The sequence below is a fragment of the Pyrgilauda ruficollis genome, unplaced genomic scaffold, assembly GCF_017590135.1.
Source record: "Pyrgilauda ruficollis isolate IOZ18807 unplaced genomic scaffold, ASM1759013v1 scaffold187, whole genome shotgun sequence".
Lineage (NCBI taxonomy): Eukaryota > Metazoa > Chordata > Aves > Passeriformes > Passeridae > Pyrgilauda > Pyrgilauda ruficollis.
Window position 1 is genome coordinate 344,854 of NW_024517762.1, and position 11,248 is coordinate 356,101.

Genomic DNA, 11,248 nt, shown 5'->3' on the forward strand with positions numbered 1-11,248 from the left:
GGGTGCCAAACCCCCCCACCCCGGTAGTTGCGGGTACCCCACAGACCCGCGGCACCCACCCGCGGCGTGACCCGGGCGCTCCCGGCTCCCCGCGGTGCCCACACGGGGAGCTGTGGGGCGGCTCCGCGCCGGGCTGGGGGTCCAGGGGTGGCACCGCGCACCCCCTGGGTCGTGGGGCACGCCCCTCTGAGCATCGTGGGGTACCCACACTCCGGGCTGGGGATCTTGGGGGGCCACCGGGTACCCCGTGGCTCGTGGAGCGCCCAGAAGCCGGGCTATGCACGCCGGTGCTGCGCAGGGTGTGCCGCGGTTCCTGGGGCACCCCCACGCTGCCCCGGGGGATCCGGGATGGCAGCGAGTACCCACGTGTCAGGGACACTGCCACCCTGGGCTGGGGGTCCCGGGGTGGCACCGGCTTCCCCGTGGGTCGTGAGACAGCCACACCTCGGGCTAGGCTGGCGGCAGGCACCTCGTGGGTCGGGGGGCACCCTTGCGCGGGGCAGCCGCGGGTCGCGGGGGGCTCAACTTGGGGCGCCCCGGGCCTGCGCCCCCACGCCGGGCCGTGCGTTCCGGGGCGGCCCCGGGGTCCCCGCGCACCGGGGGCTCCCCACTCACCCCGGGGCACCCGCACCCCGAGAGCCGCGGGGCACCCCGAGCCGGGACCGAGGTCTCCGGGTGGCACCCCAGGGTCCACCCGACACCCGCGGGACCCCGCCCGACCCCGCGCCTACCTGGGGGCAGGTCCCGAGCCGTGGGGGGCCGCATGGCGGGGCGGCCGCTCAGGCGCTGCCCACCCGCGGGGTCATGGCCGGTGCCGGGGGGGGCTGCTCGCCCCCTTCGCCCCCGCCGCGCCGCCGGGAGCAGCAGCCGCCGCCGCCCCGGGGCATGGCACGGGTGGGCTCGGGCTCGGGCACGGGTGGGTTCGGCGCGGCGCTGCCCGCGGCTCCGTGGGGCTGAGCCCTCCCCGCGCCGCGCCTTATCCCGGGGCGGCCGCTCCGCCCCCCGCGCCGGCCCCGCCGTTTAACCCTTCCCGGGCTGGCCCGCCCCAGGCGGGACAGGGGTGGGCACAGGGACTCCCGCGGGGACCGAGGGGACAGCGGGGGATGCGCTGCGGGCGCCCACCAGGGACACGCCCTGCGGGACTCAGGAGGGGGACTCCAAAGGGGACACGGGCGTGTGACGGGCTCCCCCCGCGGGGAAAGGACGCGGAGCTCGCGTGGGGAGCTGTGAGCGCGGGACACGGAGGGTGGTCTCCGTCCGTCCGTCCGTCCGTCCGTCCGTCTGTCTGTCCGTCCGTCCCTCCCTCTGTCCCATGATCCCTGGACTGGCGCCGGGCTTTGGTGCCCCACGGACGGCGGGCCCCCGCGGGAGCTGTCCCCGGGGCGGGCGCGGCGGGGCCGGGAGCCCCGCACCCAGCGAGTCGCCGGGAGGGCGCGGGGGGCGGCGGTCCGCACCCACGCGGGACCGCGGCGCTGTTTGTGGTGCCGGACCGGCGCTGTCCGTGGTGCCGCCGCGGCGCCGCCCGGCCCGGGGCAGAGCGGGGGGCAGAGCGGTGCGGGCTGCACCGGCCCCGCTCGGGCCCCGCGCCGGTGCCGCGCGTGGGGGGACACGCGTGGCCGCGCGGACTGCGGCGGCACCGGCACCGGCTGGCACCGGCGCGTGTTTGCGGCGCCGTCTCCGGCGAGCGAAATGCCACAAGCTGGTGCGGCGGCAGCCGTGGGAGGGGGCGTGGGCGGCGCGGGGCTGACTCAGGGGCCGCCATCCGCTCCCCCTGCCCGTGCCCCCAGCCCGGCCGCCGAGCTCCCGCCGGACAGCGCTGATCTGGGCAGGGCAGGGCAGGGGAGCCCGCTCGGGGGGCTCTGGGTGCCCGTGCCCACCCGCCCGGGGAGCTGGGACAGTGTGGATAGGGAGGGGATGGATGGATGGATGGATGGATGGATGGATGGATGGATGGATGGAAGGAGGGGGCAGGTGGGTGGACAGAGAGGTGGAGGATGGATTGATGGACAGGGGGACATAAGGAGAGAAGGACAGATGGACAGACAGATGCACGGAGAACATCTGGAGATGGGACAGACTCATGGAGAGATGGTGAAGGATGGGGAGGACAGACAGATGGACAGGTGGAGGGAAAGGCAGGTAATGGGCAGCTGGATGGCTGTGGGACAGATGGATGGGATGGATAGAGTTGTGATTGGAGGGGGACAGATGGACAGGTGACAGACAGACCGATGATGGACAGATGGATGGATGACAGACAGATGGATGGGTGATGGACAGATGGACGGGTGATGAACAGACAGAAGGGCAGCTGGCGGAGCAGATGAGAGGCTGCGGCAGTGGGGACAGGTGGAGACAGACCAGGCAGCACGCACTGGTGGATGGACAGAGGGACAGAGGAGGCGATGTGGAGGGAAGGGTGACAGAAGGGACAGCAGTGTCCTGGGCGGGGACAAGGCAAGGGGTGGGGGACCAGGGACAGGCAGGGGACACTGCACAACACAGCGGGGTAGCATGGTAATGGCTCTGGGATGGCGCAGCTGGAGTGGCCCAGGGAGGGCCCAAGGGTAGTCCTGCGGTGTGCAGGAATGGCCTGAGGGGTGACCCAAGCATCACTGAAAACTGGCCCGAGAGTACCGAAAGGGTGATGCAAGGGTGGCGCCACCAGGAGCCACCCTGGGGACAACAGGTAAGTGTCACACCTGGAGATACCGAGGGGGGCACCCGCGGGGGGCGGCGCCGGGGAAGGGCTCCGTGCCGGGACGGCCCCTCCTGGGCGGACCCGGGGCTGACCGGGGCCGCTCCAGCGAGGCCGCCCCCGCTCCCCCCGGCACCGGCGGCCCGGGGGCGGGGCCCGGCCAGGCCCGGCGGCTCCGCTCCGCCCGCAGCGGGGGTCGGGAGGGGCCGGCACCGGGGGCACCGGGAGCATCGGGAGCACCGGGAGCGCCGGGGCGGGGAGAGCCCGGTCCCCTCCCCGCCGGGCCGGGCGGGAGGCGGGTGAGCGGCGGGGATGCGGCGGGAGGAGCGGCGGGGCGCGGAGGGGCCCGGATGGACACGGAACGGCGGCGGGAGGGGTTGTGACCGGGACGGAAGGATGCGGAAGAGCGGGAACCGAGGGCCCTGGCCCCGTGGCCTGCGGGGCCCGGCTCGGCGTGGCGGTGCGGATGTCCGGGGTGCCGGGGCGGTACCGGAGCGGTACCGGGGCTACGCGTGGCGGAGCGGCCCCGGGGCCGTGGGGGAGGCTCGGGGGGCCGGCACGGCGGGGCCCCACGGCTGCCCATCCCCGGGGCCACGCGCGTGTCCCCCCGCCACGCGTGTGCGGGCCGAGTCCCCGCGGCAGTGCCCACCCCGGGACACCGCGTCCGCAGGGGCAGCGGGCGGGGAGGGGCGCCCAGCCCTATGGCAGCCCCCAGGGGTCCTGTGACCCCACCTGCCCCCTTCTTCACGGCCCGGGAGGGCTGGGGGGACACAGCAGGGACAGAGGGGACGGAGTCACTGATGCTGCGGACCCCCGAGCCGAGGTAGAGCCTCCTGCTCCCTCGTGGAGGGCTCACCAGTCGGGGGGTTCGCCACCGTGGGGTCTCACCAGTATGGGGGAGTCGCTGCTGAGGGGACTCCCCAGTGTGGCTGGCGGAGGCGGCGTGTCCAGGACACCCCAGTCAGGCCCGGGGGCTGGCACCCACGGTGAGTGGCTTGGGGTGCCCCAGGCAGTGACCCCCGTATGTCAGGGAGCCCCGGTGCCCCCAGCTGCTGTCACAGCCCCTGCCTGTATTATTTTTAGCCACCTGAGTGGCTGAAAATAGTACAGGTGCCCCGGGCCGCCCCCCCGGCTCTGTGCAGGTTAATCTGTAGCTGCTGGTCACTGTAATGAGGCTCATTAGCCGGCATTACAGCGGGACAGGGACAGGCCTGGGCAGTGACACGGTGACAGGAACTCGGTGCAGCAGAGCCAGGCTGTGTGGGTGAGGGAGGTGGGGGGACACGGAGGACAGTGAACTAGGGGTGACGTGGCCTTGGTGCCCTTGCCACCCAGCTGCGGGCCACGGGGGAGTCGCAGCTGCTTTCTGGGGTGACCTGTTGTCAGCCCCAGCACGGTGACAGTCCCCAGTGCAGTGCAGGGCTTGGGGTAGCAGCGTCCCCAGGAGACATGTCGTGGTCCCCAGCAGCGTGAGGGGATTCCTGGAGACATGACAGGATCCCCCAGGGGGTGGCAGGATCCCAGAGATGTGACAGTGCCTCTGAGGGCTGTGCCAGGGTCCCCCAAGGGAGGGCCTCAGGGGCTGTGCTGGGGCCCTGGGGGGTGTGTCACCGTCCCCTGCAGCGTGCCTGTGTCCCCAGGGGCTGTGCCAGCATCTCCAGGGATTGTCCCAGTTTCCCAAGCACTGTGCCAAGCCCTGGGGGAGGAGGGTGTGTTGGTGTCTTCGGGGGGTGCCAATGTCCCCAGGGGCTGTGCCAGCATCACCAGGAAGAGTGCCAGTTTCCCAAGGGCTGTGCCAGGTCCCCAGCAGGGTGCTGGTGTCCCTGGGGTGAGGTGTGTTGTTGTGGTGTCTCCAGTGCTCACACCAGGATGCCCAGCAGGATGCCAGTGTCCCCAGGGTTGTGCCAGGTCCTGGGCCAGGCTGGCTCGGGGCAATAGGGACAGCACAGGGGGGTCCTGGCACAGTGAGGGGACGGAGCCCCCATTGGGGTCCCGGGGTGCTATCAGGGACTGGCAGCCTGGGGGACCCGAGTGTGCTCCTGGGAGATTAGGGGGCAGTCACTGGGATGGGGAGGTGTGTCCCAGCCACGCTGCCGGGGTTCGGACTGCCGGGCGCTGAAGGTGACAGTGACAACAGGAGGGCCTGGCCTCGTGCAGGTGGGTGAGGGGTGCAGAACAGGAATCTGCAGGCACGGTCGTGCGTGCAGGTGTGCATGCCTGTAAACCTGTGTGTGTGCCTGTGAACAGCTGTGTGTGTGCTTACAAATGTGTGTGTGCGCCCATAAATCTGGGTGTGCTCAAAAATCTGTGTGTGTCCGTCAACGGTTGTGTGCCACATGTCACCAGCTGTCCCCACGTGTGCGAGCCCTGGCTGCTGCAGGGCCCTGCCCTGCGCCCTGGCACATAGGGGACACCAGTGCCAGCTGCTGTGGCCAGGGATGAGGGGCAGAACTGGGGTGACAGTGGCCTTTGCCCAGGTGGCCACATGCTGCCAGGTGTCCCTGTGTCCCCAGTGGGTGCCAGCATGGTGTGACACCTGGCCTTTGTCACCCACAGGCTTGGCGAAGACGCCCCAGGCTGGTGACAGCCCGGGCCAGTGGTTCCTGGGCAGGGGACATGGCGGGGGGCGCGGGGCTGGCCAAGCGCCTGGGGACGCTCCTGTCAGGGCTGCTGGAGTGCGGCGCCTTCTGCGGCATCATCTTCGGCTGGGCCTCCCTCGTCTTCGTCCTCAAGGACCTGGGCTACTTCGAGGGGCTGTGCCAGCCCTCTGCCACCCCCAGCCCCAACCTCAACCTCACCCTGGGGTCTGGTATGGACCCCCACGTGTCCCCACGGTCCCCTGACTCGTGACCCCGCTGTCCCGATGCCCCGAGCTGTCCCATGTCCCCACTGTGCCTGTGTCTTTGCTGTCTGCGGTGTCCTGGTGCCCTGCAGTGCTCTGTGTCCCCGCTGTCTCCAAGCCCATGTGCCTGCTGTCCCCCAGTCCGTGTCTGCAGTACCATCATGTCTGTGGTGTCCCCACATGCCCGGTGTCCCCTGCATCTCCGCTGACTCGTGTCCCCGGGTGCCTGCGTCCCCACACCCGTGGTATTCCCGGTGTCCCCCTTCCCACGTCTCCGTGTCCCCATGCCCCATTTTGGCCGTTCCCAGACTGCAGTGGGCAGGATGAGCAGTTCTCCCTGGTCTTCACCATCGGCTCCTTCATGAACAACTTCATGACCTTCCCCATGGGCGTCGTCTTCGACCGCTTCGGCACCACAGCTGCGCGCCTCATCGCCATGTGAGCGCTGCGCCAGGGACACGGGGACAGGCTGGGGGTGCTGGGAATGGGGGGTTACTGGGCTGGCCTGGCTCCCAGGGGACTGGGGTAGGATGGGATCCTGGGAATCACCTGTGATTCCCAGGATCCCGTCCCCACGTGTCACCACTGTCCCCTCTAGCTCCCTCTACACTGGCGGGACCCTGCTCGTCGCCTTCTCCACGCCAGGTGAGACCCTGTGGCCAGGGGGTCCCCAGCCCTGGGGGGACCTCTTCAATAACCCCTGCCCCCACTGACCCCTGTGTTCCCAGAGCTGGCGGAGCTGCTCTTCCCGGCCATGTCCATGCTGTCTGTGGGTGGCATCCTCCTCATCCTCACCAACATGCAGGTGGGTTCCCCCTGTACCCTGACACCCACGTGGTGGTGGGACACCCCGTGTGGCACGGGAGGGCTCTGATGGCACACGGGTCTCTCGGTGCCAGGTGGGAAACCTGTTCGGGAGCTACCGCTCCATCATCATCACCCTCTACAACGGGGCCTTCGACTCCTCCTCCGCCATCTTCCTCATCGTCAAGGTGGGTGCGAGGGACATGGCAGTGGTGGCGGGGAGGACAGAGCTGGGAACAGCTGGGTCACATCTACAGACACATTGGGGACACAGTCTGGGACGCAGCTGAGTCACTGCTGAGGCCACATATGGGGACACACCTAAGGCCTGAGCAGGCAGCCGGTGGCAGCCTGTGTCTGTCCCTGACTCCGTCCTTGTCCCCAGCTGCTGTACGAGCACGGGCTGTCCCTGCGGGCCATGTTCCTCTTCCTGGCAGCCTGCAGTGCCTGGCATCTCCTGCGCACCCTCTTCCTGATGCCGCGCTCCCGCATCCCCTACCCGCTGCCTCCCGACTACGACTACGGGTACGGGGGCTGCCTGCGCCTGCCGGGGCTCTGGGCAGAGCGGGGCTGGGGCTGGGTCCCACCCTGCGGGCAGCGGGTCCTGTCCCCTGGGCAGGTCCAGCCCCGGCACGGTGACACAAGGTGACACAGGCGCTGCCGCAGGCTGCAGTGCCGGGGGCGTTCCCGCTCCTACCGAACCCACAAGGACAAGCAGCCCCCGGGAGAGGCCGGACCCGAGGAGACACCCCTGGAACCCCCCATAGCTCGAGGTGCCGGAGTGGGAATCTGCTCGGTGGGGCGGGGCTTGGCCGGGTGGGCGTGACCACAGCTGGCTGTGTGCTGTGCCATGTAAATGAGGGGTGCGGCCTGGGGGCGTGGCTGTGCAGGGCGTGTTGGAGGGCAACCATGCGTATGCAAATAGATGGGTGTGGCCTTCTGCTGGGTGGGCGTGGCTGCTGATGGGTGCTGCTGGAGGACAGCTGGGATATGCAAATGAGGGAGTGCTGGGTGTGGCAGTGGGTGGGCGTGGTCAAAGAGTGACATACCTGAATGGGCAGGGTCATACCGATGGCCGTGAGGCCCCAGTGGGTGGCAGGGACAAGGTGTGGGTGTGGCATGGGGGTGTGTGTCTGTATGTGCCCCACCCTGACACCTGCACAGGTGGGGACGCCCCCGGGACGCCGTTCCGGGCCTGCGCCTGCTCCTGGCTCTTTGCCTGGCACGTGGCCTGGCTCTCGGTGATGCAGCTGCGCCACTACCTGTTCATCGGCACCCTCAACCCGCAGCTCGAGCACCTGGCACACGGGGACCACGCCCTGGGTAAGGCATCGCAGCGGGGGGGACACAGCGGGGACCCCCGGGGCCGGCCCCGCCCGCCTGACGCTGTCCCCCCACAGTGAGCACCTACACCAACGCCTTCGCCTTCACCCAGCTCTTCGGGGTGCTCTGCGCCCCCTGGAACGGCCTCATCCTCGACCGGCACAAGCGGGCAAAGGGCCCCCGTCCCGAGGGTAACTGAGCCCCCAGCCCAAGGGCAGCTGAGCCCCCGGCCCCATGCCCCGCGGGCAGCTGAGTCCCACGGCCCTTCACCCCAAGCAAAACCACTCCTTGGCCCCACACTATGGGGGTAACCCTTCATCCCAGCCCTGTGCTCCCTGTCCCCTGTGTCCACACTGCTGCCACCACCACTGTGCCCGAGCCCACGGCACCTGGAGAAGGGACACGGGAAGGCTGCGTCCCCCTGCCCTGACCCCCATGCCCACAGGGCTCCTGGCCGCGCTGGCAGACCTGCGCTCGGCGGTGCTGTCGCTGGTGGTGACGGTGGCACTGTGCCTGCTGTTCTCCGTGTTTGCCGCCGTGCCTGTCCTGCCTGCTCAGTTCGGCACCTTCGTGCTGCAGGTCATCAGCCGCTCCTTCCTGTACGGCGGCAACGCCGCCTTCCTGGCCATCGCGTGAGTGGGGACAGCCACGGGGGACGCAGGCTTCAGGGTGGCAGGGCATGGTGGCACGGTCGTGGGTGTGGCAGGGGACAGACAGGGTGGCATGGCCAGGATGGGGTGGCAGGGGGTGGCGGTGGAGCTGGAGGGTGGCAGGTGGCACGGTGGAGGTGTCAGGGGACTGCGGTGGGGCTGTCAGGGCTCAAGAGGGGGCCAGGGTGGGGGTGCCAGGAGATGCCTGTTGGTGACATGGGTGCCTGGCAGGTTCCCCCCGCAGCACTTTGGGAAGCTCTATGGGCTGGCCATGGCACTGTCGGCGCTGGTGGCCCTGCTGCAGTACCCCTGTGTCGCCCTGGTGCAGGGGCCGCTCCAGGGGGACCCCTTCTATGTGAGTGTGCCCTGTGGGACCCCCGAGTGAGGGTTGGGGGGCTGCTCCACAGGGAAATGGGGTCCTGCCCTGGGAAGGAAGGGGGCTTGCCACATGGGGAAATGGGGATGCTGCCCAGGGAGGGAGGGAATCCTATCCCCAGGAGTGGTGGAGGCTTATGCCATGAGAAATGGGGGTCCTGCACCAGAGAGGGATGGGTGTCCTGCTCCTGGGGAAATGGAGGTGCTGCCCCAAGAGTCCTGGCCTGACACAGGGGATGGGGGGACGGCTCCCCAGACCCATGCCCTGACACTCTTCCCCTCCACAGATGAACTTGGGGCTCATTGCCGTGGTGCTGGTGGCCTTTGTCAGCCCCGTGGTGGTGGCACGCGAGTGCCAGCGGCGAGCCAAGGAGCTGGGCATGGCTGGCACGCCCCTGGCAGCCCCCTCCAGCACTGAGATCCACGCCGAGACCCCACACTGAGCCCCACACCCAGCACACCATTTTTGTACCGGCCTGGGGGTGCTGTGCCAGTGGGGTGGGGATAATAAACATCGCTGTCCCATCCGCTCGCTGTGCTGCCCCCACGGGCCCCCAGCCCCGTCCCCAGACCCCCGGTGCACACAGACACGGTTCAGGGCATCTATGCTTTACTGGGAAAGGAACTGGGGTGCCACGGCAGCGCCAGGGGCTCAGTACTGGCAGATGAAGGGGCGCAGCTGGAGGCAGAAGCGGCTTCGCCAGAGCCCGTCTGGGGACAAGGACAGTGTCAGGGCCATGGGTGGTTCCCAGGGCCCCTCAGTACCCTGCAACCACTTCCAGTGCCCCCTGTATCCCCCCTTGGCTCCCCCAGTGCCCTGTAACCCCTCCCAGTGCTCCCCTCAGCTCACCCAGTGCCCTGTAGCCCCCTCCCCACAGTGCCCTCCCAATGTTCCTCCAACGCCCCAGCAGCCTGTGCTCCCCTCCCCAGCACCCCCCAAGCCTGGACACGGTGGCTGGGTGACCTTACCTCGGGTGCTGAGGGTGGTGCAGGTGGTGACAATGTGGAAGGGGTGAGTGGGCGCCCAGTTCGCGTAGTTCCAGGGGCTGGAGTCCTCCCAGTAGGACTCCCACTGCCCTGCCTGCTGTGCCAACACCTCAGTCCCCAGGGAGAGCCCCCACCACCCCAGCCAGCCCCTCGACCCCAAAAACCAGCCCCAGCAACCAACAGGCAGCCCCTCATGCCTCAAAACCCAGCCTCCAGCCCCAGGCTCGTCCCCCACAAAGCAGCCCCAGCACCCAGCACCCCAACCCCAGCCCCTCACCCCCCAAGGCAGCCCCCAGCACCCCTTGGGCAGCCCTTGTCCCCGGAGTCCCCTCACCCTGCGGCTGGTGACAGCTCCAATCCAGGGTGCGAGGATGATGTTGTAGGTTTGTGCCAGTTTCTGCAGCTGCTGGTTGCGGGCGGCGCTGTGCACTGAGGCCAGCTGGCCCCGGTACACGTCCTGGCAGTAGCGCTGTGGGACGGGCACGGGCTGGCACCAGGCACTCACCTGTGCCCACGGGCACCTCCCGGCAGTGCTGCCGTGGCACGGGCACGGCCTGGCATCCTGGTACACCCCGCACCTGCTGTGCCCCGTCCCCTCACCTCGGCACCTGAGTAGGTGTACAGCTTCTTCACCACGGTGTAGTGCAGCGGGGCGGTCTCACCAGCAGGCACCCCCTGGGGCTGGCGGGGGGCTGCAGGACACAGCAGGGGAGGGTTGGTACCGGGGGTCCCTCTGCCACCCGCTGCCAGCCCCAGGCATGTGGCATCGGTGGTGTGGGCATGGCACTGGGGTGGCAGGGACTGAGGGTGTCCCCAGGGTGTCCCTGGGAGCGGGCAGGGGTGTGGGGGGCACTCAGTGGGGCAGGGGGACTGGCACTCACCGGGGTGGCTGGCAGGGACAGTGCCCAGCAGGGCGAGAGCGAGCAGCAGGCATGGCCACATGGCAGTGGGACACGCAGGGACACCGCGAACACCACCAGCACTCTCTGGAGATGCCACAACCCTGTCACCCTGTCACCCCCCACCATGGTCCAGAGCCCCTCTGCCACCCTTGGTAACAATCTGTTCTCTCTGTGGCCCTTCTGCCATCCCGTGTCTCCACTGTCCTACCGCCACTCCTAGGTCCACCTTGTGTCCCTCACCCCATCCTGCCCCTCTGTGCCCCATATCCCCACCGTCCCTCCACCATCCCCTGTGCCACTCCCATATACTCCTGACATCCCAGAGACCCCCGTGTCCCCCAACACCCTTGTCCCAGCCTCAGGGATGCCCATCCCTGGTCCCCACCCCAGCAGTCAGGGGCTGAGCCCACTCAGATGTCCCCCTCCATGTCCCTGTCCCCATCCCTGCTCCTCACCTGGGGTATGGGGGGCTCTGCCCGCTGTCCCCCTTATAGGGGTGACAAAGCCACATGTCACCACCACAGCCTTGCGCCACCCAGCCCAGCCCTGGGGACATTGGGGTGACACTAGGGGGGAGGGGATCCTTGCCCGCAGTGGGGCACACATGGCCCCCAGGGAGGGGGGCTGCAGGCTGGGGGGTGCATGGGGGTGCCCAAGGCAGAGGGTG

At 69.2% G+C, this 11,248-nt stretch overlaps 3 protein-coding genes across 3 annotated transcripts in view; 1 reads left to right on the forward strand and 2 right to left on the reverse strand.

Moving 5' to 3' along the window:
* The window catches only part of RTN4RL2 (reticulon 4 receptor like 2), a 4,713-nt gene extending 3,948 nt beyond the window's left edge, over nucleotides 1-765 (reverse strand). Inside the window, exon 1 of the mRNA XM_041465105.1 lies at nucleotides 732-765. Within this exon, the coding sequence (XP_041321039.1) occupies nucleotides 732-765 (34 nt within the window). The remainder of the gene's footprint in view (nucleotides 1-731) is intronic.
* Nucleotides 766-2,950: 2,185 nt separating this feature from the next.
* On the forward strand, nucleotides 2,951-9,166 carry SLC43A3 (solute carrier family 43 member 3). Its single transcript, XM_041465137.1, has 13 exons — nucleotides 2,951-2,997; nucleotides 5,255-5,507; nucleotides 5,849-5,978; nucleotides 6,139-6,185; nucleotides 6,269-6,345; nucleotides 6,440-6,532; nucleotides 6,730-6,869; nucleotides 7,011-7,117; nucleotides 7,509-7,667; nucleotides 7,745-7,858; nucleotides 8,113-8,299; nucleotides 8,549-8,672; nucleotides 8,980-9,166. The coding sequence occupies exons 2-13, from the start codon at nucleotides 5,315-5,317 to the stop codon at nucleotides 9,133-9,135; spliced, it is 1,527 nt and encodes a 508-aa protein (XP_041321071.1). The 5' UTR covers nucleotides 2,951-2,997; nucleotides 5,255-5,314; the 3' UTR covers nucleotides 9,136-9,166.
* Nucleotides 9,167-9,344: 178 nt separating this feature from the next.
* Nucleotides 9,345-10,847, reverse strand: LOC121352292 (proteoglycan 3-like). Its single transcript, XM_041465106.1, has 5 exons — nucleotides 10,561-10,847; nucleotides 10,280-10,371; nucleotides 10,014-10,148; nucleotides 9,662-9,773; nucleotides 9,345-9,403 (listed from the first exon to the last, which is right to left on the reverse strand). The coding sequence occupies exons 1-5, from the start codon at nucleotides 10,619-10,621 to the stop codon at nucleotides 9,345-9,347; spliced, it is 459 nt and encodes a 152-aa protein (XP_041321040.1). The 5' UTR covers nucleotides 10,622-10,847.
* Between the last annotated feature and the right edge of the window lie 401 nt (nucleotides 10,848-11,248).

Excerpts from the sequence above, each read along its gene's own strand:
- SLC43A3 (XM_041465137.1), top strand. The coding sequence starts at position 5,315 with ATGGCGGGGGGCGCGGGGCTGGCCAAGCGCCTGGGGACGCTCCTGTCA. Across the intron at positions 6,346-6,439 it reads TCATCCTCACCAACATGCAG|GTGGGAAACCTGTTCGGGAG; the intron begins GTGGGTTCCCCC and ends TCTCGGTGCCAG. Across the intron at positions 7,668-7,744 it reads ACACGGGGACCACGCCCTGG|TGAGCACCTACACCAACGCC; the intron begins GTAAGGCATCGC and ends GTCCCCCCACAG.
- LOC121352292 (XM_041465106.1), bottom strand. The coding sequence starts at position 10,621 with ATGTGGCCATGCCTGCTGCTCGCTCTCGCCCTGCTGGGCACTGTCCCT. Across the intron at positions 10,149-10,279 it reads ACACCTACTCAGGTGCCGAG|CGCTACTGCCAGGACGTGTA; the intron begins GTGAGGGGACGG and ends CCCGTCCCACAG. Across the intron at positions 9,774-10,013 it reads GAGCTGTCACCAGCCGCAGG|GCAGGGCAGTGGGAGTCCTA; the intron begins GTGAGGGGACTC and ends TTGGCACAGCAG.